Here is a 26,127-nt window from a genome sequence, read left to right as displayed (position 1 = left end):
GTCAGTTTATTCATAGGGAGACTCACAAAAATGCCCCTTTTTCAATACCCCTTTTCCAAAATGCCCTTTTTGACTGTCCATTTTTAAAAATACCCTTTTTATGTATAAAATGACTAAATTACCCTTCTTTTAATAAAAGATATCACAAATATATAAAGAAATATAACAAAATTAGTTCCACAAAATACAAAATATTTTTTGGCGGGAAAAGTGATCCCGCAATTTTTCCCGCCAAAACACTTGTAAAAACTTGTAAAACCTTTAAAATACCTTGTAAAATTTTCCCATAAAATTTTTTCCCGCCAAAAATTTTTTTTTTGCGGGAAAAGTGATTCCTCAAACTTTTTTGCGTTAAATTTTTGGCGGGAAAAATTTACAAGGTATTTTAAAAGTTTTTTACAGGGTATTTATAAGGTTTTACAATGTATTTTCAAAGGTTTTACAACGTATTTATAAGGTATTTATAAGATATTATAAGATTTTACAAACTATTTTATAAGGTTTTACAAGTTATAAGGTTTTACAAGTTTTTTATAAAGTTTTACAAGTTATAAATACCTTATAAAACCTTATAAGTACCTTGTAAAACCCTTTTAAAATACATTGTAAAACCTTACAAAACACTTGTAAATACTCCGTAAAACCTTTAAAATACCTTATAAATTTTTCCCGCCAAAAAAATTTCGCCAAAAAAATTGCGGAATCACTTTTCCCGCAAAAAAAAATTTTTGGCGGGAAATTTTTTTGGCGGGAAAAATTTTTACGGGAAAATTTTACAAGGTATTTTAAAGGTTTTTACAAGTGTTTTGGCGGGAAAATTGCGGGATCACTTTTCCCGCCAAAAAATATTTTGTATTTTGTGGACCTAATTTTGTTTCAAATAAGGGTAAAATGGTCATTAAAAATTAAAAGAGGGCAAACTTAAAAATGGACTCTCAAAGGAAGCATTTTTGAAAAGGGATATTGAAAAAAGACATTTTTAACAATTTCTCTTATTCATATAATACTACCGCTTTAATGTTTAACTTTGTTCATTTAAAAAAATAATTACCAAAAAGAATAGATTTTTTTTTTTTTTTCAACAGCTTTATTAGATTGGCTCAAATTAGCCCATGTGTAGGAATATTGTTTACATAAGTAGAAAAATGCGGTAAGGTACGAACATTTCGTGCCAGTTTATCCGCTTTCACATTCAAATTTCCGGAAATTAGCGATAAAGAGAAAAAATCAAACTCTTCTTTCTCGCTCTGAATCGCCTCCAAGTAAGTCGTGAACGCTGGCCACTCTTGCGGGGAAGACACCATCTTCATCAGATCGGAGCAGTCTGTAAGGAAAGCTACTTCTCTTTTGTCTTGGCCGATCATACATCTCATCGCCCAGATTAGTGCTTCAACTTCGGTGTGGAGTGGGGTTAAGCTTCTACCAAAAAGAATAGATATCCTAATGAGTTTCTAGTTTCTACTAGTATGTCAACATTATATTCTAAATAGGTATATATATCACAAACTTGAAAAATAAACAAAAATTCTGATAAACAATTTAGTGTCCTTTCCGATATTTTTTTAACTGGATGACTAATATAGTTGTTTAAAAAAAAAAAAAAAAAAACTGGAAGACTAATATGAAATGATTTCGATGTATTATTTATGCCTGATCATATAAAATATAATAGTATGCTGTCATGACCTTATCTTATTCAAGAATAGTGGTAACGTAAAACCGTGGAGTTTTCGATATTCATAAAGAGATGATATTATTTTTATTTTTTTTGACAGAAAAAGATGATATTATTAAAGAAGGAATCCATGGAAGTGTCAGAGTAATCTATAAGAGTATATTATGAATATATATTTTTTTGTCAAAGAGTATATTATGAATATGGTAACAAATATATATATTCAATCGAGACTGACAAATTTTGAAATTGTGAAAATGGAAGCAATCGAGAAAGAAAGAGAAACAGTCGAAAAAGGCACGCCCCCACCGCCCCACGCCCACATCATCAGTCCATGACCCAACTTTTGCTTATATGACCATCCCACGGTGCTTCCTCCTGATCCTCTCTTCGAATATTTTTTTTTATTCTAAATCAATCCCAATCTATGCAAATTACATGTTGATTAAGAATAACCAAAATCTAAATTTCCATAAGCACAAACATGCATTTTTTAAAATAATTAGACATGTAATTTATTTCAAATACCGACAATATTGAACTAAAAGTAGTAACAATTCATTTCATTTAATCAAAGACCGATGCCAAAAAAATAATTACTCCATATGTTCTTAAAAGATTGTTGTTTTAGAAATTTCACATATATTAATAAATAATTATTGTTTAATTATTTGACAATTACTTTTTAAAACTAAATATTATTATTAATAACTTTGAACCAGTAGTAATATAAAACAATTAATCATTACGTCTTAAAATCTAGGATTTATTAATATCAATTAATAAAAATTAAAGAAAAATCTTCTAAATCAATTTTTGTGGAACAAACGCAAAACACTAAAACATCAATTTTTTATAAAACCATCTCCAATGTAAATCTTTATTTTTTACTCAAAATAGAATATAATTTCTCTCCGATGTATCATTCTATCTATTATTTTAAAATAAAGGTAGTGTAAAAAATAGAATTACTCTATATATATATATATAGAGCAATCCTATTATTTATTTTATTTTATAGTAATAGTAATATATAGAGTCGCTGGACAAAAAGTATTTTATAATAAATTTTAGAGAAAAAATAGGATGGGGTTGGAGATTCCGAAATAGAGGGAGAGTAAGATAGAGTAAGGACATGATTATCAAAGGTTTCTTAACAATGACTCTTAGTAATTTTTTAGTATTAAAATCTTAAGATTTATCTCTTACAAACATGTTTTGGCTCTTAGATAAGAAACTTACCATTTACCATTAAATACTTTTTAATACTTAAGATTTAACTAAGATTTGGCTAAGAATCTACAAATAATCATCGTCTTAACAACAGAACTGATGCCAAAAAAGAAAAACGCACTAAACAAATGCTACTATCATTTGCATTTTGAAAGTCATATCCAAATTATTCAAATTAGCCGACACACAAATCTTCTCTAGAAATACATACACTTATACACCAATCCTCTCTCATCTCTAACAATGGCATCTTCTCAAATCATCTTCTCCATTCTTCTTCTCTTCATCTTCTCACTCTCATCATCAGCTAAACCATCTTCCCGTCCCAAAGCTCTCCTTCTCCCAGTAACAAAAGACCAATCTACCCTCCAATACACAACCATCATCAACCAACGCACACCTCTCGTCCCCGCTTCCGTCGTCTTCGACCTCAGTGGCCGAGAACTCTGGGTCGACTGTGATAAAGGCTACGTCTCAACCACATACCACTCCCCTCGCTGCAACTCCGCCGTCTGCTCACGTGCCGGCTCCATCAGCTGCGGTACATGCTTCTCACCTCCAAAACCTGGCTGTAGTAACAACACTTGCGGCGCTTTTCCATCTAACTCCGTCACCGGATGGTCAACTTCAGGCGAATTTGCTTTAGACGTTGTCTCTATTCAGTCAACTAACGGATCCAACCCGGGTCGGTTCGTTAAAATCCCCAATATAATATTCAGTTGCGGATCAACCTCTCTTCTTAAAGGACTCGCTAAAGGAACCGTTGGTATGGCTGGAATGGGACGTCACAAAATCAGCTTACCGTCTCAATTCGCCGCCGCGTTTAGCTTCAACCGTAAATTCGCCGTGTGTCTTACTTCCGGTAGAGGCGTCACCTTCTTCGGCAACGGACCTTACGTTTTCCTCCCCGGAATCCAAATCTCACGTCTTCAAAAAACTCCGCTTCTCATCAATCCGGGGGTATATTCACAAGGTGAGTATTTCATCGGCGTAAGGGAGATTAAGATCGTGGAGAAAACAGTTCCGATCAATCAAATGCTATTGAAGATCAACAAAGAAACTGGATTCGGAGGTACAAAGATCAGCTCCGTAAATCCGTACACTGTGTTGGAGTCATCGATCTTTAAATCTTTTACGTCGATGTTTGTTAGACAAGCAACAGCGAGGAACATGACGAGAGTAGCGTCGGTGAAACCGTTTAGCGCGTGTTTCAGCACGCAGAACGTTGGCGTCACGCGCTTAGGATACGCAGTGCCGGAGATTCAGCTTGTGCTTCATAGCAATGACGTTGTTTGGAGGATCTTTGGAGGTAACTCGATGGTGAGTGTTAGTGATGATGTCATCTGTTTGGGTTTCGTTGACGGAGGAGTCAACGCGAGAACCTCTGTGGTGATCGGAGGGTTTCAGTTGGAGGATAATTTGATTGAATTTGATTTGGCGAGTAACAGATTTGGGTTTAGTTCTACGTTATTGGGCCGTCAAACTAACTGCGCCAACTTCAATTTCACTTCTACTGTTTGATTAATTTAGTTAATCATTGTCTTAAAAATAAATGTGTTTGAGTGACTTTTTTTCTGTTTTTTTTTTGTTCAACCGTGTTTCAGTGGCTATTATATTATGTTTGAAGCATTTATAAAAATGCCATTTTTACTTTCTTTTTTAAAAATACTTTATGTTTATTTTTTTAAATACTCATTTTTATGACTAAATTATTCTTTTTAGTGAGAGTAAAAAATGAAAATGTTTATTTTTGGTGCCAAAGATATTTTCTCGTCAAAAATATTTTCGAAAAGTGATCTCGTAATTTTTGACGGAATACATGATTCCACAATTTTTGGTGGAAAACGTGATTCCGTATTTTACAGAAAATTATACCTTGTAAAACTTTATAAAAACCTTAAAATACTTTGTAAAATATAAAATCTTTGTAAAACCGTTTTACAGGGCCTTTTAAAAGTTTTTATAAGGTTTTACAAGGTATTTAAAATCTTTTAAAAAACCTTGTAAAATTTATAACCTTTTAAAAAACTTTGTAAAACCTTTTAAATACCATATAAATACATTGTAAAACCGTTAGAAGGTATTTATCATGTTTTACAAAGGTATGTAGAAAATTTTTATAAAGTATTTATAAGGTTTTACAAAGTATTTGAACCCTTTTTAAAAACTTTGTAAAATTTAAAATCTTTTAGATAACTTTGTAAAACCTTATAAATGTCTTGTAAAACCGTTTATAAGGTATTTATAAGATTGTTTTAGTATGTATATTTTTTTTTGCCGAGAAATTTTTTGGTTGGAATTTTTTACAGAAATTTGTTTGACGGAAAAATTTACATTTTTATTTTGTTAATTTGACTATTTTTCAAGTAAAGGTAAATTGACCATTACAAATTAAAAAGGATAAATTTGAAAATGGCTAAAAAATATTTGTGAAGATAATATTTCTAGCAATTCCTCATTAAAAATTCCCACAAAAAAAATAAATCAATATAACAGTCCATTTTAATATTTTTTAATTATTAAATAAATACATAAACAAAAAAATAAATCTTATTAATTTTATCAACAATCTAAAATTTTAAAACTATAAATATGTATGATTTTAACCCAACAACTTTGTGGTATTAAAACGTAACTGAAACTAAACAATATAAAATATGCATGGATTTTTACCAAGTATATACAGAGCATGTATGTAATTAGGATAAAATAGTTATTTTGTAAAAGATACATAACATATTATAATCTTTATATTAGAATGATTACTTTTTGAATTATAATTTTTTTAGGGGTTATACAATGCAATCTTCCGACTTTTTTAATCGGGAAAAATATCATTTAATCACCCAACTTTTAAAATTGTAGTCATTTTAAACATGAACTAAACGTTAATAACGTTTAAGACATGGGCATTCGTTGACGAGGCCAATATAGACATACCGTTATCAGTCGTTAACGGAACCTCTAACGCCCGTTCACCCGTTAACGACTGTTAGTCAACTCTCAAATTGTGGTCATTTTCAACATCAAGATCATATGTGGTCATTTAAATCATGAACAAATGTTGACTAACATTTGAGACATGAGAATTTGTTGACAATGCCAAAATAGACATGCCGTCATCAGTCGTCAAAAGAACCTATAACATCCGTTAACGACTCTGTTAGTATGCCAAAACGATTTCGTTTTGAGGATAATCGAGAAGAAATCAGGATTTTTGCCAAATAAAAACCCCAAATCCTCAAATCTATTTCTACAATAGCCCAAGCAAGACGAACAATCTTATTATCTCTATCTCTTCCAATTGTAGCTAGAAAATGACCTTTTATATCTCATTTCAGAAAGCTCCATTTAGTCATATGATAGGTCTACAAGTTTGCTTCCATGATTCCTTTTAAGATTTAAAACAGATATATAAACGAAAAACAACTGTTTGCTTCCAATTACTGGCTCTACGATTGTCTCTATATCAAACTATGTCATTGGGTTCTACTTTAAAACAAACTTTTTGATTCGGAGATTTCATTTGGAAAAAATCATGATTTCTTTTCGATTATCCTTAAAATGACGTCGTTTTGGGAAAACTAACAAAATCGTTAACGAGTAATAACGGATGTTATAGTTTCTTTTAACGAGTGATGACCGCATGTCTCTTTTGCTCTGGTCAACGAATTCTCATGTCTCAAATGTTTGTAAACGTTTAGTTCATGTTTTAAATGGTCACATATTAAGCTGATGTTTAAAATGACCACAATTTGAAAGTTGACTAACAGAGTCCTTAACGGGTGATAACGAGCGTAAGAGATTTCGTTAACGACATGTATATTTTGGTCTGGTCAACGAATTTCCACATCCCAAACGTTAGTCAACGTTTAGTTCATATTTTAAATACTCACAATTCACATATAAAAATGAAAATGATGTTTAAAATGACCATAATTTAAAAATTGGGAGATTAAATAACAGTTTTCCTTTGTTTATTCAGTCATAAACTTTTTTTTTTTTTTTTTCAAACAATCAGTTTTAAACCTAAATATATTTCTTCTTCATTAAAAATAATAAAAACCAAAAAATTTCTTTTTCTCACAGCTCTGTCCAGAATTGTCTTCGCCGGATCTCCTCGTCATCCACATTCCCTTTTCGCCGGCGGTTCTTCTTCCAATTGTCGTCTTTAACAATGTAATCTGCAGAGACAATAAATGATTTTTTCTGCTTTTTGCTCCGGCGATCTTCCTTCGTGATCGCTTCAATTTCGATGTCAATTTTTATCTTCCCCTTAAATTTATGCGTTCTCAACGATCTAGCTAAATGTGAACTATATATATCATGGTGGATTAGGTTGTTTTAGAAGATCAATTATCGTTTAATTCGTGTTTTTTGCGATTTTGATTAAGTGATTGATTCTGCAGAATTTTTAACAAGTAGTGGTTTCTGAGAACGATGAGTCAAGTTTTCGAAAGATATGAGCGACAATACTGTGAGATTTCTGCAAATCTCTCAAAGAAATGTACTTCAGCCAATGCTCTTGATGGAGGTATAGTTTCATCTCTTTTCGAAATCTTTCGTTAGTGTAGTTGAAGAATTCAGAAATAGTGATTAGAGATTCAAATAACCTTAGTTATGTAGCTTGTCAATGCGACTATAAATAAAGAACGAATACGGTGCTTGCGGTTGATCGACCACCGATAAAAACTTCAGATATACATAGATTTGTTGTATAGTTATTTAGCTTATGAATGTGACTATGAGAATGCAGAAGCTTTCCCTATAGGGTTAAGAAATATGGTGTTTGCTTTAGTTTCATAGGTTGCCGTTGATCGATCACTGATAAAAACTTGTTATTAGTATGAATAGATCATCACTCCTTACCGCTTACTTATGCCAAGATTTTTTTCCTTTTTTATAAGCTTGGACTTTACTAATTTGCAGAACAAAAGAAGCAGAAGCTATCTGAAATAAAATCTGGGGTTGATGAAGCAGAAGCATTGGTATGTGATTTACAGAGCTCTAATGGAATATGAAAGTTTTACCATAGTCATGTATCCGATTGATGGTTGCTTTTTATTTCCAGGTTAAGAAAATGGACCTCGAGGCGAGAAGCCTTCCACCCAATGTTAAATCCAGCCTCCTTGTCAAATTAAGGGAATACAAATCCGATCTGAACAATTTCAAGACTGAAGTGAAGAGAATCACATCTGGAAACTTAAATGCTAATGCTCGAGATGAGTTACTAGAAGCTGGTATGGCTGACAAATTGACGGTATGTAGAAAGACTCGATATACTTGTTCAATCTTGGTCGTATTATTCAAAAATAGATTTTTGATTTCGCGGATTGATACAAATGGGTGTTAGGCTTCAGCTGATCAAAGATCAAGATTGATGATGTCAACAGACCGTTTAGGCCGAACCACAGACAGAATCAAGGACAGTAGGAGAACAATGCTGGAGACTGAAGAGATTGGTGTTTCAATCCTTCAGGATTTGCACGGGCAGAGAGAGTCTCTCCTACGCGCCCATGAAACGCTTCATGGAGTTGATGATAACGTGGGAAAGAGCAAGAAAATATTGACAGCAATGACAAGGAGGATGAATAGAAACAAATGGACTATCGGTGTGATCATCACAGTCCTTGTCCTCGCTATTATCTTGATCTTGTACTTCAAACTCACCAGGTGAAGCCTCTCTCTTCACCTACCTGGCCAAAATCTTTGTTACTGAACAACTTGGTGTTGTGTTCTCTTCGTCTACTTCTCTCGAGTGTTTTTCTCTTGAGTAACTATTGTTATGGTCGCGATTTTGTTGATGGTAAATCTGAGAATCTAATATTGAAATTAGAACTCAGTCCATTTCTGTGCTATTTAAAGCTGTTGTGTGTGATTGATTGGCAATGAAGCTCTTGATAATCTTTTGCTTTATGTTCTTCGCCAAACCCATCAAAATCTGCAAAAGCAAGTCAAGAAGATGGTAAATTGATTCATCTATATATAAAATAGAAGTATTGAAAAAGCTTTCTGTTTGTAGTGTTGTAGTTAGGCCTGGGCATAAAACCCGAAATCCGAAAACCGATCCGAAACCGATCCGAAAAATCCGGAACCGAACCCAAACCGAATAGTCACAAAATCCGAACGGATAATGAATTCTCCTATCCGAATTACCCGAACCGAACCCGATCCGAACCGAAAACCGAAAGGATATCCGAAAACCGGAAATAAAAATTATATATCCAAAAATATTAGTTATATTTAGTTGTAATTTTATAGCAAATAACAAAAATATCCTAGATTTGGGAAAAATTTAGTTATATTTGTTAAAATTATACATATTTTTGCAAAATTTAACCAAATTTTAGTAAGATTAAACCAATTTTTATTAAGATTGAACTATTTTTAAGTTTTTTTTCCCGAAAACCGATCCGAATCCGACACCTATCCGAACCGATGACTCATAAAATCCGAACGGATAATAAATTCTCCTACCCAAATTATCCGAATCCGAATATATCCGAACCGAAACCGAACCGAAAAATCATAAAATCCGAACGGATAATAAACTCTCATACCCGAATTATCCGAATCCGAATATATCCGATCCGAATCCGATTTGAAATCCGAATGCCCAGGCCTAGTTGTAGTATATAAGTTTTAGTTGAGTGAAAAATAAATAGCAAAATATTGGGGCGTTCCGAGAATTGAACTCGGGACCTCTCGCACCCTAAGCGAGAATCATACCACTAGACCAAACGCCCAATTTGGTCTAATATTAGTTAAACAAAATAATAACCAAACATTGTATTAGTTATACAAAATAATAACCAAACATTGTATCACTTTAGTTAAACAAACATATCACTTGCCAATGCGTAACAAGAAGAAACTATGAAGTGTACAATCCTAGATTCTATGGAAGATTTCTCTTTTTTTTTTCAGTACATTTATTCACTTAGACAAAAGATAATCCCAAGTTCGATAATTGGTTACAGTAGGTTCTTCAGGTTTCTTTGTTATTCTTCGACTCATAGTGGCAGTTACAACATTTTTCAGTACTCTACGCCGAATATGGTGTTTTCACACCCATTCTTAGACACAACCAAGGCCGGTCCTGTTCTGGATCCACAAAACTGTGATGCACAAAGTGTCCGGCTTCTTCATCCATCAGTTCTCTCGACCACGGAACCCGTTCAGACGAACAGCTACCCGGACCAAAGCACCTGAGGTTTTACATCCAAAAGAATATCAAAAACTGTTTCTTGATGGTAACTTGTTACAGTTAAGTGATGTCAAATGATGTACCTGTACTCATAAAAGCAAGCACTTCTCTCGTTCTCTGCGTTTCCCCAGTTATGCCAACCGACATTTCTGATACACGCATCCATGTATGTGTAAGCAAGGACCACCCTCCCAAATGGTCCCCAGGGCCTTCCAAGATACATATACCCACTCTGACCATTACCTGTTATCACACATCTGCAACACATGAAGGTAATGATCACGATTAGGTCAATACAAGATTAGTTTTCTAGGAAGAATGACGAAGCTGTAAGAGATGGCAAGTGAAGAGATGTCAAAAACACCTTAAGAATACATAACCAGTAGATTCTTGAGATGATTTTCGGCTTTGTGCTGTTATAAAACCCTGAGATTTGCAGTTGATATGGCAATGTTCCAAGAGCGCAGTGCTGTTTCCAAATATGAAATCCACGCTTCCCTCGACGTAGCAGTCTTTCAAATATTGTTTCCCATGATGTAAATACAATGTATCCTGCATTTCACATTTTGCAATAAGCTATAACAAAATTGGATAAACCTACTTGCAACATACCACCTCTAAACTACTCAAGTACATCGCCAGTATTTGTAAGACAATCGGATTAAAGTGACAACAACAAACCACAACGCTATGAACTTCCAGAACTTAATTGAGAAACACAAACATTTGATGTTATCTGAATAAAGAGACAGCTTAACGAACCTGCCAGCCGAGAAATCGACAGTTATAAAAGGCACATCGGTCTGCAGTGACTCGTATAGCAACAGCTTGCCCTGAACCCTATATACAAAAGAGTCAAAATAACATAAATAGGATCAAAATCATTACCAGATATATCCCAGACCTGACATATGTAATTCATTTGCAAATGATAAAGCCTACTTAAAGTGTAATAACTTAGAGAAACTAAACATTTTAAAGCCACCACAGTTCTAACACATACACAACTCTTAATTCTAATCTCAGCACAAGAAATTTCCAAACTTTGAATCTAAACACTAATAAGAACGTACAAAGGAAGAGACTTTATAGATCCCAGAACTGATTTCAGTATTAAGCCTACTTAAACTAATCTTCTAATCTCAGCAGAAGAAATTTCCAAACTTTGTGTATAAAGGAAGAGACTTTATATGGTTACCTCAGGAGCAGAGTTCTCAAAAGTAATGTTCTCTGCAATAAAATCTTCACCTTCAACAATAACACTCCCACACCCAAACGTACCAGTCCCAATAACTCTAGCCGCCTGCAAAACAACCAAATCAGAACCATCCACATACCAAAACATCAAGAATTAGCAACGTTACCTGGTGATGCTCAATCTTCGAAGCTGTATTGTTCCAAGTAAGAACCGTGATCTCCGGTGAGATTCCGGCGAAGGTAATGAAGTTTTTCCTCTTGGGTACGTAAACCGGTTGCCGATAAATCCCTGGTGAGAGACGAATCACAGTCCTACAAGTGTTACCTAAAGGAACCGAATCAATTGCGTCTTGAACAGAGCAGTAATCTCCGGAACCATCTTGCGCAACCCTCACTATTCGAGTCGTAGCCATACTTGTAAACCCCTAGTCACAGTGTTGAGAAATCGAAACAGAGGTTTTTGGGGTGATGATGAATCGCGTCGATTAATATGTGTCGGTATTGTTCGATCACCATCTGTGTGCTGTTCTTTAGTTTTGTCTTTTTTAGTGATCAGGATACTTTTCTTTTTTAATTCGTAAAATCTCCTTTATTTCTGTTTATTTGTAAACTCACCCCGATGTTCATGAACGGAGACCTATAAACCAGTCCAACCTAAAAAAAAATTCCAAAGTTTGAATGGTAGTAATTTCTATAATGGTTTTAGATTTTTTTAATCATTTAAGTATCTAATCAAGATTATGGAAATTTTTGTTTCCTTAAAGAAAGAAAAATATAGTTTTTGAGAGTTTTTGCAAATTCTTAACTGTTGTAAATGTCAAAAGATGCAGCGAACGTAAAACACATGGTGAAATATTTTGTTGTTTATCAATTTGTGTGGAGCCTATCATCACTATGCATACATAGGAATTTATTTTTTTCCGCCTATATAAACGATCGAATTCAATCGTTGTAAATCACAATTCCCTATTTCAATTATAAGAGAAGTAATAAGCTCATCTCTCTCTCATCTTTTTATTATTCAGTATCCCGATTCTTCTGCGGGTATAAATTATTTCTCTATTATTTATATTTATATACACAATAAAATAAAGTATTATAACCTCTATAAATTAATACTCGATAAATTAATAACCTCTTTAAATTAATAAATTTTTCCGATCTCGAGTTGGGACCTTTGTAAAAAATGACAAAAATCGATAAATTAATAATATAATAATTTTTTAAAAAATCTTATGTATACATATGGTCCCATAAATTTCATAAATTAATAATTGTATAAACTTATAAATATATATATATAGGTATATTTACCTTAATATATATTTAAAATATTATATGTATAATTTTGAATGAAATATGACTCTCTTATTCAAAAAAAGTTTGTGTTATTTTTTAAAATTTATAATTGCTTCTCTACTTGTAATTGATTTAAAAAAATAAATAAAAAATTCTTTTTAGTTAGAATTTTTGTAAGAAATTACAAAATTAGTAAAAAATTTCTATAAATTAATTTATCGATAAATTAATACCTCTCTAAATTAATAAAATTCTCAGGTCCCAACATTATTAATTTATAGAAGTTTTACTATATCTTAAAGTGTGAAATGGTATATGTTTCCAATTGTTTATAGAGAAATTGTTAAAAATGCCCCTTTTCAATACCCCTTTTAAAAAATGTCCCCTTTGAGAGTCCATTTTTAAGTTTGTCATCTTTTAATTTTTAATGACCATTTTACCCTTATTTGAAACAAAATTAGGTCCACAAAATACAAAATATTTTTTGGCGGGAAAAGTGATCCCGCAAATTTTTGGCGGAAAACGTGATCCCGCAATTTTCTCGCCAAAATTTTTTTTTCGGGAAAAGTGATTCCGCAATTTTTTTGGCGAAATTTTTTTGACGGAAAAACTTTTGGCGGGAAAAATTTACAAGGTATTTTAAAGGTTTTACAAAGTATTTACAAATGTTTTGTAAGGTTTTACAATGTATTTTAAAAGGTTTTACAAGGTACTTATAAGGTTTTATAAGGTATTTATAACTTGTAAAACTTTATAAAAAACTTGTAAAACCTTATAACTTGTAAAACCTTATAAAATAGCTTATAAAATCTTATAATATCTTATAAATACCTTATAAATACGTTGTAAAACCTTTTAAAATACATTGTAAAACCTTATAAATACACTGTAAAAACCTTTAAAATACCTTGTAAATTTTTACCGCCAAAAATTTTCCCGCCAAAAAAATTGCGGAATCACTTTTCCCGCAAAAAAAATTTTTGGCGGGAAAAATTTTTACGGGAAAATTTTTTAAGTTATTTTAAAGGTTTTACAAGTTTTTACAAAATCAAATTTGTAATTTTGATGTGTGCACATTCTCATATTTTTCTTATATATTTGTGATATCTTTTATTAAAAGAAGGGTAATTTAGTCATTTTGTACATAAAAAGGGGTATTTTTAAAAATAGACAGCCAAAAGGGGCATTTTTGAAAAGAGGTATTGTAAAAAGGGCATTTTTGTGAGTCTCCCTTGTTTATATGTACATGTCATCATGCATATTTCCTTTTTCATTTTCGTATTAATACAATATTAATTTAGGATGTGACTGTTAATACTATATGTTAGCGCAATAAATTTAGCTAAAATACATTTATTATGACTTTTGCCCACATTTGATTTATTTAATTGTTTTTTATTCTTTTACGGTGGACACTATACATATGAAGACATAGTGTTTATGCTTTTTCCTTTTTTTTAGCTACTTAGTTTTTTGGGTGAGTTAAAAATAAATACATGGGAGACGAAAAAATTGAAAATCTATACACATAATAAGGTAAAAAAATGTTACCATGATGATAAACCGTTGACATAAAGTGATAAATAGACTATAATCAGAGTAACTTCCAACTTAGATTGGATGTGTTCCCAAGATAACATCTCACTCATGAATAGAAATTCTTTTCCCGTTAACTTACCATGTTATCAACCCTCACATCTTCTTTATCGTCAGACCAAGATAAATATTTTTCTGCATTTATCTTAGTATCAGGACAAATGATGGGATAAATTAAACGTGGATATGCGAATATAGCATGACTCAATGGTGATATAATACTATGCTAATAATGATAATAATGAACAGAGATATGATAACGAAAACATAACATTAAAGGTCTCAATGTTAGCGTGTATAAATTCTATTAACATGGTTATTAAACCGTTGTCCGCTAAATCTATTACTAAAACATAACATTAATGGTTTTTTTTGTCATCTGAAATTTTATTATTGAAACTTGTTGAAGAACCAAATTAAAATACAACGCCCAAACAAGGGAAACTAAGCCAGCGGACAACAGAAAAGTCCCCAGAAACTAAGCCGGAAGAAAACGATAATTCTCCGGAGTCTAAGCCCTAAACAAGAGAAACATGAACACAATACAAGACTGAAATTTTTAAACCGAAATCGAAAGGAATCGAAACCAAAACCTAAGAAAAGAGGCAAACAAACTTAAACCCGAACAAAAACACTCAACCCAAGCACAAAAAACCACTTTTTCTAATGAGGAACCTGCGAATGAGAAAAACCAATGCTGCCCACGGCCAACCCATCGATAACTTCTGCCTCCTCCTATCACGATGAGAGCTGATCTCTCGAAACCCAGTAACCAAGACTTCATAACTGGGCAAGTAAAGGCCAAAACTGAACCTCATAAAGCACTTCCGGATGCGGCAAAGACGATGGTGCGTCAAGGAGCGCCTAGATAAAAATCATAAAAGCAATCCGATCTCACCAGATTCGAAAATGCCAAGACAAGGAGCAAGACCTACCCATCTCAAAGAACGTTGCTCGCATGAACGAGACCACGCAATAGAGCAAGATAACAACCACAAGGACCTCCACCAAAGAAAGGAAATTTTCTCACATTAATGGTTTCAGTTTCTCTAATTCTCCAAACAAAAATAATTCCAACTTTTGATATAGCCGCCAAAGAAGATGACGATTGGAATTTCAAAGACATCATTTAATTTAAATTTAAATTATATTGGTTTTTTTAAAGAAAATCAATCAAAAAGATCTTAAACATGCTATCTCAAACAATGCAGCTATATATATCCTAAAATCACTCTTGGATAAATATATAGGGGGCGTAATCGTCAATTATACATATATAGTGTTTTCCATATAGTGTTTTTTGTGTCAGTTAATTTTTAAGTCCTCTGAATATATCTTCATAATACCCTAGTTTTTTTTTTTGTAGTTTTACTATCTTTATTCACAGTCATGGCCTTAGTTTAGACTTTAGATGTGATTATGACACTCTTGAGCGAATAAATGCAACGACTGCTAAGAGCAACAAAAAAATAACCCTCAATTTTCTTTCGCCTCCCAAGTTCTCCCCTTTTTCATCTCCTTCATCTATGTCGCAGCTATTCTAGTAGGTGATTTCGGAGATGCCGAAATTTCCAGTGACTATCTTCAAAATCACCAACAACTCTAGTTTCCTTTCACTCTTCGTTTTATCGCAACGATTCTCTCGCATATCTCACTTTTATCTCTTTTCTTTATATCTTTTCCAATTTTGAGTCGCTACTATTTGTCGCAACGGTACTCAAAAAATAGGGTCTATGTGTTAGGTTATATTTTGAACCGCTGACAATCATTTTTCCTAAATAAAATTATTGTCTGCATTCATGAAAAATTATATAAGTTAAGTTTTGATCCAACAAATTTACAAAGAACATCACTCAAAAATGTTACTAACTCAACAATATTCAAATTCAAACTTGAATTTTCGAAAAGAAATGATGATTGGTGATACTTTGAAGTTTTAAGGTTGGACAAGTCCTGCCACATCATTTAATTTTGGATTAAAATAATAAACATTACTTTAACTTATTAGACAATACAGATAAAGCCACGTGGAACCCATTGACTTTTCCTACGTAGTAGTCGCCATGTAAACAGAGGAAAACAAAACTCAGCATCTTCATTTTTTCAGAGATCCCAAAAAGAATCAGAGAGAAGAAGACGAATTCTGCGAAAACGATGCCGTATTACACCAACGACGACAATGACGTCGACGATTTCACCGAATACGATCCGTTACCGTATAGTGGAGGCTATGACATCACCGTAACATACGGCCGCTCAATTCCACCGTCCGACGAGACTTGTTACCCTCTCTCGTCTCGCTCCGGCGACGCCTTTGAGTATCAGCGACCTAATTTTTCCTCAAACCACGAGTCTTCTGCTTATGACGACCAAGCTCTAAAAACCGAGTACAGTAGCTATGCACGACCCGGACCCATTGGATCTGGATCCGGTGGATCTGATTTTGGCCGGAAACCTAATTCTGGATATGGCGGAAGAACGGAGGTTGAGTATGGCTGGAAACCTGAATCGGAGCACGGATCTGGCTATGGTGGGAGAATTGAGAGCGATTACTTGAAACCTAGCCATGGCGGTCATAAGGATGATGATAACGATGGTCACAAAAAACAAGTAAGTTTGAGAAATTTGAAATTGAAAATTAGATTTTGTTGAAGCAACTACCATGTTCGATAATGGAGGTTTGAATCGGTTAGAGATTACTTTTGTTAGATTCATTGATGTTAAAGAAATGGTTATTGAAATGTTGTAGAGTGGTAAGGAATATGATGATGAAGATGAGAAGAGTAAGAAGAAGGAGAAGAAGAAGGATAAGAAGAAAGATGGTAATAACTCTGAAGAAGATGAGTTCAAGAAGAAGAAGAAGAAAGATGAGTACAAGGATCATCATGATGATGATTATGATGAGAAGAAGAAGAAAAAGAATGAGTATGATGATGATGATGAGAAGAAGAAGAAGAAAGAGTATCATGATGATGAGAAGAAGAAGAAGAAGGACTATCATGATGATGATGGTGATAAGAAGAAGAAGCACTATGATTATGATGATGAGAAGAAGAAGAAGAAAGACTATCATGATGATGATGGTGATAAGAAGAAGAAGCACTATGATTATGATGAGAAGAAGAAGAAGAAGAAGGATCATCATGATGATGATGATGAGAAGAAGAAGAAGAAGGATAAGCACCACAAGGGACATGACTAAAAGCTTTATGATTTGGGATTGCATTCTTATGACTAAATAAGTAACTCCACCAACACACTTCTCTCTAGTCGACCAAAAAAAAAACACACTTCTCTCTACGTTTATGTCAATTGTTGTTTTGTTTTTTGCTTCGTGTTTTTGCTAACTTCAAAATGAGACCTTCATAAGTTATTATGAAATAGTTGTAGTGTGTTTTCTAGTGATGTCGTTTGGTTTAACGAATCCGCCTACTACTTTCTGACCCGTAAATGATCTACTAGAGGATCCTTTAACCTGCAAAATAACGGGTTTGGCGGGTTTTACCCAGCCGTCTGGTTTGGCAGGTTTTACTCTCAGCCGTCTGAACTTGCGGGTTGAGTTATCTATGGAACCAGCTCATTTCTGTCGATGATTTTTAAAATTGCTAACAGAATGACATGAAACTGATATTCGAGTTTCCAGAGCCTAAACGGGCGGACCCGCGAGGCATAAGCCTTCCATAACATTCTTGAGAGATACATAAAGTTCTCTATAGTGTTCCGAGCGTGTGAGAACTAGGGCTCTCTTTTGGTGTCTAAGATGACTAAAGAGCCAATTTCTTAATACTACACTACAAAACAGATCCAAACCAAAATACAGAGAACAAATCAGTGCAAATATATGATCTGGACTTTGGTCTAAGCAAATTTGCAATTTTAATTTCTCAAAATTCAAAAATCAAGACTATTGATTGGTTAAGTAAGTAAACGAAGCTAAACCGAAAACACCAAAATCTATTGAACGCAATCGAAGCAACAAGTATGATCAGAGGAGCTTCTTCCTCTCCAAGAATGACTTGAGGTGCCATAGTTGTAAACCCGCGACCGACATTGTTACCACAAACGACAATAAGCTGAGAGCTGCCATTCTTGAATTCGTTGATCGGTTTAACTCTTGCATTTCCCGTTCCCTGTCACAAATTTCACATTACCCGTTATAAACATGAATTGCTTTTTCTTTTGTTGCTAACTACATCAGGTAAATGGAATTTGTAAACAATCTCATTGCCTACATCAATCAAAGTGAAAGCTCATAGTTGAGTTTGTAACGGTTTCAATAGTATGTTAGATAATTATTTGAAATAACAGAATAGTCAAGTAATCGGATAACAAATTTTCAAATCATAAACCGCTATAAAAAACTAGTTTAAGTAAATTAACGGTGTTAAATTATTTGCAGTTATATGTTTAACAAATTCGTAGTAAACTAGTATTATGACAAAATTATTTCTAATGATTTGAAAAATGTAAAAAATTTGATTACTATTTTGAATGATAGAAATAGAAAATAATGAAATTATGTTTTAAAATATGAAACCCTAAAAAGTGTTAAAAAAATTTCAACATACTTTTTCCAACAATTGAACAACCGAACTAATCAAATAAGAAGTATAGAACACAGGTTTAATTAGATTATTTTTTTTGTTACAGGCTCTCACTTTAGTATAAAGCATCCATACTATAACGAAAATATAACTTCTTGTTCAAAAAATACGATTCTGATAAATTGTCAAATTTATAATAAATTTTCTGTTACTAAATTTAATTAAATTGTACCTCTCCCTGAGCTGAAACATTTCGTCATGTATAGTTTCGGTCACGTCGAGTAATTTCCTCACCTCCACCTCCAGCATCTGAGAATAAACATATCACATTGAAAATTAGAACTAAGTTATACATATGGAGATATATGTGTTAATATATGCAAAAGAATAACTATAGTTAGGTAACATGTAGTTTTTACGGTTATTTGGCCTCTCTTGGCGATAGTGGTCCAATCTTTAGCCTCTACACCGCTTTTCCATTCGAAATCAACCGCGAATCTCGCCGTAGGTCTATAACCTGGAGCCACAAAACACGTCATGTAATCGCCGGTTTCATCTGCCGTGAACACGAATTTCCCGGACTCTACATTCTCTGCATGATGATGGCTTTTCCCTTTAGGAGATGACACCTATAAAGAGATATACATAAGATTTGATTCTCCATTAAACGATTCATAGATTCATAGTGAATACTTACAGTGACGAAGAGTTTGTGAGAAGGCGGAAGATGGTGGCCTTCGTTAGGATTGACGATGGAATAAGTCCCAACGGTCATGTAATTTGTTTTGATGTCATCGGAGATACATTTTGAGGTACCTGATTCCATATCTAATCTCATTGATTCTCCTCTTCTAATCATCATCATCGTCATTGTTGTTAAGATCCATCTTAACTTTGTCTTGTGAATCTTATATTTTGATGGTAGCAAATCCATCTTCTAGTTTCAACAACAAACAACAATGAAAAGTTGAGATTTGTTCAAAGAAAAAGACAAAATAAAATACTATCAAGTCTTGTTTTTGTTTTTACACTCTTCCGTGTAACAAGGAACTGATGAGTTTAAGTTTGATTTTCTTACCAAAAGTTGTTAGCAGATCTATGTTACATAGATTTTATAAGTTGTATACAAATGAAAAAAACTTAGATGCCCAAATAGGGAGAGAAGAAAAACCTCGTCCACGGATTTTGTGTATATTTGAGACAAGTAATGCAAATATTTAAATATGTTTTGTGAATTTAGATATGACTAGGATTTAACCCGCGGTATCCCGCGGGCGTAGATTTTGTGCGGTTTTCTTATTAAGTAGTTGATTATGTTTTATGTTCAACTGGTATAAACTTGGTTTTTAAATTAAATCATTTTTAACTAATAAGTGGTATTTTAATTGGTTGGTTGTTATGTAATACTTAGAAGAATGTGATTTAATATATTTAAATAGGTGTATTAATTATAAAATGGGTTTGTAATGTTAATATAAGTAAAAGTAGATATTAAAATGTGAAATAGTAAAAGTGGTGTAATTGTTTTTGTGATTATAAGTGTTCTTTTACTATATAGTTTTGAAGAGAATTTGTTTTTAGCATAACAAAGATTCTAACATTTATTAAAAATTTTTAAAAAATTGAAGATAAAGTAAACAAATAAAATTAAAATTATGTTTTTTTAAAAATTAAAGACACATAAGTTGTGTATTTAAATAAATTAAAAAAAACAAAAAAAAAAAAAAAAAAAAAACATATGAGAACGATGATTCTCGTTCTCCACCGAGAGTTAACACCCATTGACACGCTTAAGCTTTACCGATGATACCGAAGAAGCTGATAATCAGATCATAAGCTCACATCTCTGCGCCAATTCTTCTTATGATGTAAGCTTCATTCTAATTCAATTGAATTGTTTCAAGATAATTTAGATTCTGTGATCAATTACCTTTTTCATATAGGATTCGGATAAAGCACTTGAGATGATGAATTTGTTTCTGTTAGAAATCTGGGAGAGGGGATCAGTGAAGAACAGAGGATGAATGAAACCATTTGCAGATCAAATTTTGCAAATCGACAACACTTAAAGCAATTGTCATTTCTATAAGGTTAGTTTTGGATCTGTTTTTTCAGTTGTAGACACAAATTGAAGTTGTTGTTTGTCTCAATCGGAGTTATAATTGAACTAAGGTTTCTTGATTTTGTTGTCTAGAAATGAACTCTTAAACTTACACTACTGTAGTTGCAGAGAGTCTGATTATGTTTGGATTAAAATGACTATGGAAAGGAACTTGCTGTTCTAAAAAACAATACAAAACATCTACAAAGTTAAATAACAGAAGCAAAAAAACTAAAACTATCCTAATTCCTTAGGTTCTGAAAGATCTCTTTGAAGACGACATTCATTGTTTGACTCTGAGTTTTTCCTTCTTTATCCACAATAAGAACTTTCAAACCTTTTTTGGAAGTGACTCTTGATAAGGCAACATACAGCTGGCCATGAGAAAATACTGGTCTAGGAAGATAAATCCCTACCTCTTTAAGTGATTGTCCCTGGCTTTTGTTTATTGTCATTGCAAAAGCCACAGATATTGGAAACTATCTTCTCCTCATGCGAAAAGGCAATTTGGTATCTGAAGGTGATATCTGAGATTTAGGGATTATCACTTTGTCTCCGATTCTATCTCCAGTAATCACTTTGGCTTCAAGTATATGATTACCCATCTGCGTTATCTGCAATCTAGTACCATTACATAGACCATTTTTTGGATCAATATTCCTCAGTAACATAACCGGTGCACCAATCTTGAGACTGAGACTGTGATTTGGCAAACCAGAAAGCTTGATACTATTGAGGAAATCAGGTGTGAAGACAGGATTGTTCAATGAAGCACCATCCTGAGGATCAATATCGTCTGCACTTAAATAAGTCATTGCTTCACCTGTTTAGGGAAAATTTGTTAGATAAGTTTCTTATACATATACAGTTAAAGATTATAGTATTAAAACGTAATTCTTACCATTAAGTTTCTCAAGCATGATGTCGTTGATGGTGTTGACATCACTATTTCTTGGACACAATATAGCTCTCTCTTGAAAGAATTTAGGATCATTATTAGGCTGCAACAAATCCAATTCTCCGTAAACTGCTTTGATAATAGCTTCAATAGGATCATTTACATCTTTAATCAGTAAATCTTCTGGAATATCTATGAGAACTTCACCATCATTAGGCTCTGAAACTCTACCATCACCAACGGCCAAGAGCCAATCAGAAAACTCTTTAATTTTCTCTGCCTCATCTTTATCCAAATCATTAGCCATAAGACGCATGTTCTTTGTCAAAGTGAGGACCTTGCAGTGTTCCCAGAGATAAGATGAATTTAATGCAGCTAAAACAATCTCTGCCCTACCAGCACCATGTATTACAGGGAGTACTTGTCTGAAATCACCTCCGAAAACAACAACTTTACCACCAAATGGCTTTCCATCGACATTTCCAATAACATCATTTAGACTTCTATCCAATGACTCAAAACAATAACGACTCATCATAGGAGCTTCATCCCATATGATAAGAGATGCTTCCTTAAGCATATTAGCAAGGTCTGAGTTAGGCACGATATGACATGTTGTGAAATCATCAGGATGAATAGGGATGCCAAACCTAGAATGTGCAGTTCTACCACCTTCTAACAACAAAGAAGCAATCCCGCTAGACGCAACATTGACAGAAATCAAACCCCTCATTCGAACTGCGGCAGATAGAGTTTTCCACATAAAAGTTTTACCGGTTCCCCCAAATCCATAAACAAAGAAGACACCTCCACTGTTTTCTAAAACAGCACCAATGATCTCATCATAAATGCCTTTTTGCTCAGAAGTCATCTTATTAACCCACTCATCATGGTCTTCTCGCAACTTATCACGGTTATAATTTTTCTCTTCTGTAATGAAACGGTTTGAATGATCTATACCTTCTTGAGTAGGTTTAGGCATGTCTTTGAAGTCTGTCAGAGTACTCCCATTACACAACAGCAAATCTTCTATCTCTTGAAGAGCATAATTTCTTTTCTCAGCATCAGTTAATACTAAATCTGGAGTAAAAAAGAAAAACACTATTTCATTATAACAGAAACGGAAAGCAAGCAAACCAACGGAAAAAAATTGTATCTCAACAAACCTGGATTGTTGTACTGATTTCTTTTCTTTGTTTCGATGTCTTCAGTTAAAATTCCACAACACATTTCCCACACATACTCCGGTCTTGCAAGACATTTATCCAGAAGCATCATAGAAAAGAAATTACGAAGATGATCTCCAAAGAAAAATAAGCTTGCTTCCACTATACTATCAATATAAGCTTGATCGTCTGTTAGAATACCACGTGCCAAACATGCCTCCTTGTATGTCTCATACACAACATCTTTGTATGTTCTGATATCTTCATCACTCTTTGGACCAGTTACTATCCCAAGAAGGATCCTCATGTAATATTCTGGTTCCATTTTAATGGAGGCATAGTTTATTCTCCCTATACAGAAACCTCTTTCCCTAAGCTTCCACTGCTTATTCTGTCCATCCCAAGTGAAATATTGAGGAATCTCTGCGTAAGTGAACTGTCTAGCAAACTCATTCTCCTTATTCAGATTAAGATAAGCCATAAACATAGAATCTTCGTTTGCTTTTCTATCCAATAGTTCATCAATATTCTGGGTGCCATCGAAAAATAATGGTTGCTTTCCAGGAAGATGGTAAGAAAGCTTCATCACAGGTGTAGTCCTAAACTGGATGGGAAATTTGAATATCCTCCAAACAGCTTCAGAAGCTGAAACATACCTATTTATTAAGGGAAAAAATGTAAATTATTGCAACCTGAAAATATAAAACTGATATAGTAGATATATTCACTAAGGAATATTATATCATACCTGCAATCGAAGTAATCTTTGATTTCATCTTTACTTTTTTCTTTACTGCCAGTTGCTGATCCAGTCTCCGTATCAGTATTCTTGTCATTAGGTTCAACAACGATAGCTACACGATCTTGTCCTTTGTTAATATACTTAAATAAGTATTTGATAGAACCGGATTGGTTACACCACTCAACGTTGATGTGAGCTCTATAACGCAATGATAAAAGGCGATTATACGGAACAACATAACTGTTGTCACACTTAATACCACCTTTTTCAACAAAGTGCTGAGATTCCCGCCTTCTATATATTGGGTATCCGTCTTTACCAACTGTTGTTTGCTCAACCAATTTCTTAGGAAAAAACTTAGAACACTTGCCATCAACCATGCATGGTGAATCTTTGTTGGCCGCACCACATGGACCATGTATCATACACTCCTTTACAACCTCATATAACTTAGGATCCTTAGCTTTATCTGGAATCTCAGCAGAGATGATATTGTCAATATCATCAGATGTTGGAAATTTGCAACTTTTATCCATGAATAAGAGTATATGAGCATGTGGTAGTCCTCTTTTCTGAAACTCCACTGTGTACATAGCTGCAAATAGCAATAACCATTTTAAACTCATATTCGTACAGTAACAGGCAATAAAATAAACAAACATAAAACATATCTGTAAAAACAAAACAATTCATTACCAGAGACAGTTTTTCCTAGAAGATGGTCTTCTGTTAAATCTTTCATAAGAGAGTCAAGCTTCATCTTGAATATCCGACACACAACATCTGGTCTATCATCCGCATTAAGTTTACGCTCTTTACAATATCTAGTTATTTCTGGCCACTTGGGGTTACATGTAAATGTTATAAACAGGTCTGGGAAACCATACATTTTACACGTAGCCATAGCATCATAATAACTGTTCAACATATAGCGAGGTCCACCAGTAAAAGAAGATGGAATACGTATTGATTTACCTTGTTCACCCATGTTGGTGTTTCCAGCTTCTGAGGCAGCCTTAAGAGTAGAATAATTCTCACATCTCAGATTAGACTGGTTAAACTTAATATAGGACAGCCTGTTGGATTCCAGTGTTGTGTATCCATCTACCAAGAACTGTTGGAACAAACGCTTTGAACGTAGTAGTGTCTGTGCTTCATCAAATCTCTCTTGTATTCTGAAAGCATACCACTGCCTCATACTTATACACTTGTTTGCTTGTTTTTCTGTCTTGCCTGTATATCCCTTTTCTATTCCTGGTCTAAATCCATCTTCACCATAAATAAATATGAGAGGATATTGCATTGGGACATAAGAAGGATGAACTTCGCTTATTCTTGAAAGCTGTCCTGTTTTCTTATTTTGAACAATAATATCACGTGTAGGCATTTCAGGACGAAAATCTCCGGGAATCAAAGCTGCAACTTCAGACGCTGTAGGGTTGGAATAAGTTCTTCCATCTTTTCCTACCCTATCACTAACAATCTTCATGTAGAACGGTTCACCATCAGTACTATCCAACTTATCTTTTGCCATCCTGAAATTTTCAACGTAGGGATTGCAATCATCCAACAATTTGATGAGCTTTGCAATGAGGTCCTTTCTGACTTGATTCTTGACTGTTGTTTTCTTTGGATTTTTGCCCTTGCTACACTCACAGAAAGTGAATGGATGCTAAATTAGTGAAAATACCATAAAATGTAATATAATACACAACTAAAAATTAGTAATAAATAATAGTAAATATATATGGTACCTCATGACAGTAGATCTGTTATCAACTTCATTCTCAGTATCAACAATATAAAGCTGTGAGAATTTAGCATAATCTCCTTCACCAGGAATCATACTACCAATCAAATGATAATTGGCTCCATGTAGTTGGAACTGGTTAGGACCTTTTCCCTGTGGATTAGATCTATCAACTTTACCGCCAAGAGAAGTCATACTGAATAACATGTTGTAAGCTCTGATATTCTCACGGAAATGCCTGCTTAGTGCATCATCCTTACTCAGCAATTCTCTAATTAACTCAGGTGCTTCTTTAAGAAATGGCAATTTAACTGCTCCCTGAAGACAGCAAAGAGAGAATTTTGGTTTCTTGCTTTTTCTTCTTTTGTTAACACGCTCATCATACCACATCATAGCACCACAGTATTGACATTTCCATTTTGGATCACCGTGATCTAAATAAGGAATGTCAATGAGGGCTTCTGAAAAAGAAATAAAATAAAGACAAATAAATAATTTTTTTATATGTAAACACTGAAATTATGGACATATGAGTTTGGTTGATAGTAACCTGTTTTTCTTTTTATGTGGTTAGATGCTCCTTTAGTATATTTTCTTCGTTTAAGACTAATTCCTTTTCTCCCTTTACTACATGTTCCCCTCTTATTCTGAACATGTATTACTTCATCTGTTTCAACTGATAATTCTGTTTCATATCCAGAACTGCTATCAGAACCCAT

The 26,127-nt window shown here is 33.6% G+C and overlaps 7 protein-coding genes and 1 non-coding gene across 10 annotated transcripts; 3 read left to right on the top strand and 5 right to left on the bottom strand.

The window, feature by feature from the left end:
• Positions 1–3,004: 3,004 nt before the first annotated feature.
• Positions 3,005–4,560, top strand: LOC9313224 (basic 7S globulin). Its single transcript, XM_021024153.1, has one exon. The coding sequence runs from the start codon at positions 3,152–3,154 to the stop codon at positions 4,427–4,429; it is 1,278 nt and encodes a 425-aa protein (XP_020879812.1). The 5' UTR covers positions 3,005–3,151; the 3' UTR covers positions 4,430–4,560.
• A 2,409-nt stretch (positions 4,561–6,969) lies between these two features.
• Positions 6,970–8,824, top strand: LOC9311560 (vesicle transport v-SNARE 13). Its single transcript, XM_002877109.2, has 5 exons — positions 6,970–7,087; positions 7,318–7,442; positions 7,838–7,896; positions 7,980–8,168; positions 8,262–8,824. The coding sequence occupies exons 2-5, from the start codon at positions 7,349–7,351 to the stop codon at positions 8,583–8,585; spliced, it is 666 nt and encodes a 221-aa protein (XP_002877155.1). The 5' UTR covers positions 6,970–7,087; positions 7,318–7,348; the 3' UTR covers positions 8,586–8,824.
• A 758-nt stretch (positions 8,825–9,582) lies between these two features.
• TRNAP-AGG lies at positions 9,583–9,654 on the bottom strand. The gene has a single exon. It is a non-coding gene; the product is annotated as a tRNA-Pro (tRNA).
• A 136-nt stretch (positions 9,655–9,790) lies between these two features.
• Positions 9,791–11,871, bottom strand: LOC9313223 (pectinesterase 31). Of its 2 annotated transcripts, XM_021026505.1 has the most exons (7): positions 11,480–11,831; positions 11,314–11,418; positions 10,878–10,955; positions 10,480–10,667; positions 10,199–10,372; positions 10,038–10,116; positions 9,791–9,940 (listed from the first exon to the last, which is right to left on the bottom strand). In XM_021026505.1, the coding sequence occupies exons 1-7, from the start codon at positions 11,723–11,725 to the stop codon at positions 9,845–9,847; spliced, it is 966 nt and encodes a 321-aa protein (XP_020882164.1). In that variant the 5' UTR covers positions 11,726–11,831; the 3' UTR covers positions 9,791–9,844. The 2 variants fall into 2 exon arrangements, with proteins under 2 accessions (XP_020882164.1, XP_002875491.1); XM_002875445.2 differs by having other exon boundaries at positions 9,823–10,116; positions 11,480–11,871.
• Positions 11,872–16,269: 4,398 nt separating this feature from the next.
• LOC9311559 (uncharacterized protein At5g39570) lies at positions 16,270–17,631 on the top strand. Of its 2 annotated transcripts, XR_002332150.1 has the most exons (3): positions 16,270–16,817; positions 16,957–17,460; positions 17,492–17,631. XR_002332150.1 is itself a non-coding variant. In XM_002877108.2 (2 exons), the coding sequence occupies exons 1-2, from the start codon at positions 16,362–16,364 to the stop codon at positions 17,407–17,409; spliced, it is 909 nt and encodes a 302-aa protein (XP_002877154.1). In that variant the 5' UTR covers positions 16,270–16,361; the 3' UTR covers positions 17,410–17,631. The 2 variants fall into 2 exon arrangements, 1 of the variants encoding a protein (XP_002877154.1); XM_002877108.2 differs by having other exon boundaries at positions 16,957–17,631.
• Positions 17,632–18,024: 393 nt separating this feature from the next.
• LOC9311558 (transmembrane emp24 domain-containing protein p24delta11) lies at positions 18,025–19,796 on the bottom strand. The gene is made up of 4 exons (XM_002875444.2): positions 19,449–19,796; positions 19,171–19,380; positions 18,984–19,060; positions 18,025–18,337 (listed from the first exon to the last, which is right to left on the bottom strand). Exons 1-4 carry the CDS (start codon positions 19,683–19,685, stop codon positions 18,193–18,195), a joined length of 669 nt encoding a protein of 222 aa, XP_002875490.1. The 5' UTR covers positions 19,686–19,796; the 3' UTR covers positions 18,025–18,192.
• Positions 19,797–20,847: 1,051 nt separating this feature from the next.
• On the bottom strand, positions 20,848–21,675 carry LOC110228000 (ATP-dependent DNA helicase PIF1-like). Its single transcript, XM_021024006.1, is given in 1 exon segment — positions 20,848–21,675. A coding segment is annotated over 1 exon segment (573 nt). The 5' UTR covers positions 21,668–21,675; the 3' UTR covers positions 20,848–21,094.
• A 37-nt stretch (positions 21,676–21,712) lies between these two features.
• Positions 21,713–22,877, bottom strand: LOC110227999 (ATP-dependent DNA helicase PIF2-like). Its single transcript, XM_021024005.1, has one exon. The coding sequence runs from the start codon at positions 22,730–22,732 to the stop codon at positions 21,728–21,730; it is 1,005 nt and encodes a 334-aa protein (XP_020879664.1). The 5' UTR covers positions 22,733–22,877; the 3' UTR covers positions 21,713–21,727.
• Between the last annotated feature and the right edge of the window lie 3,250 nt (positions 22,878–26,127).

The sequence above is a fragment of the Arabidopsis lyrata genome (genome assembly GCF_000004255.2).
Source record: "Arabidopsis lyrata subsp. lyrata unplaced genomic scaffold ARALYscaffold_5, whole genome shotgun sequence".
Lineage (NCBI taxonomy): Eukaryota > Viridiplantae > Streptophyta > Magnoliopsida > Brassicales > Brassicaceae > Arabidopsis > Arabidopsis lyrata.
This window is presented reverse-complemented; position numbering and strand designations above follow the sequence as displayed.

Excerpts from the sequence above, each read along its gene's own strand:
- LOC9313224 (XM_021024153.1), top strand. The coding sequence starts at position 3,152 with ATGGCATCTTCTCAAATCATCTTCTCCATTCTTCTTCTCTTCATCTTC.
- LOC9311560 (XM_002877109.2), top strand. The coding sequence starts at position 7,349 with ATGAGTCAAGTTTTCGAAAGATATGAGCGACAATACTGTGAGATTTCT. Across the intron at positions 7,443-7,837 it reads AGCCAATGCTCTTGATGGAG|AACAAAAGAAGCAGAAGCTA; the intron begins GTATAGTTTCAT and ends ACTAATTTGCAG. Across the intron at positions 7,897-7,979 it reads TTGATGAAGCAGAAGCATTG|GTTAAGAAAATGGACCTCGA; the intron begins GTATGTGATTTA and ends TTTTATTTCCAG.
- LOC9313223 (XM_021026505.1), bottom strand. The coding sequence starts at position 11,725 with ATGGCTACGACTCGAATAGTGAGGGTTGCGCAAGATGGTTCCGGAGAT. Across the intron at positions 10,668-10,877 it reads GTCGATTTCTCGGCTGGCAG|GATACATTGTATTTACATCA; the intron begins GTTCGTTAAGCT and ends TGTGAAATGCAG. Across the intron at positions 9,941-10,037 it reads ATGAAGAAGCCGGACACTTT|GTTGTAACTGCCACTATGAG; the intron begins GTGCATCACAGT and ends GTACTGAAAAAT.
- LOC9311559 (XM_002877108.2), top strand. The coding sequence starts at position 16,362 with ATGCCGTATTACACCAACGACGACAATGACGTCGACGATTTCACCGAA. Across the intron at positions 16,818-16,956 it reads ACGATGGTCACAAAAAACAA|AGTGGTAAGGAATATGATGA; the intron begins GTAAGTTTGAGA and ends GAAATGTTGTAG.
- LOC9311558 (XM_002875444.2), bottom strand. The coding sequence starts at position 19,685 with ATGGATTTGCTACCATCAAAATATAAGATTCACAAGACAAAGTTAAGA. Across the intron at positions 19,381-19,448 it reads CTCACAAACTCTTCGTCACT|GTGTCATCTCCTAAAGGGAA; the intron begins GTAAGTATTCAC and ends ATCTCTTTATAG. Across the intron at positions 18,338-18,983 it reads ATGTTTCAGCTCAGGGAGAG|GGAACGGGAAATGCAAGAGT; the intron begins GTACAATTTAAT and ends AATTTGTGACAG.
- LOC110227999 (XM_021024005.1), bottom strand. The coding sequence starts at position 22,732 with ATGCCTAAACCTACTCAAGAAGGTATAGATCATTCAAACCGTTTCATT.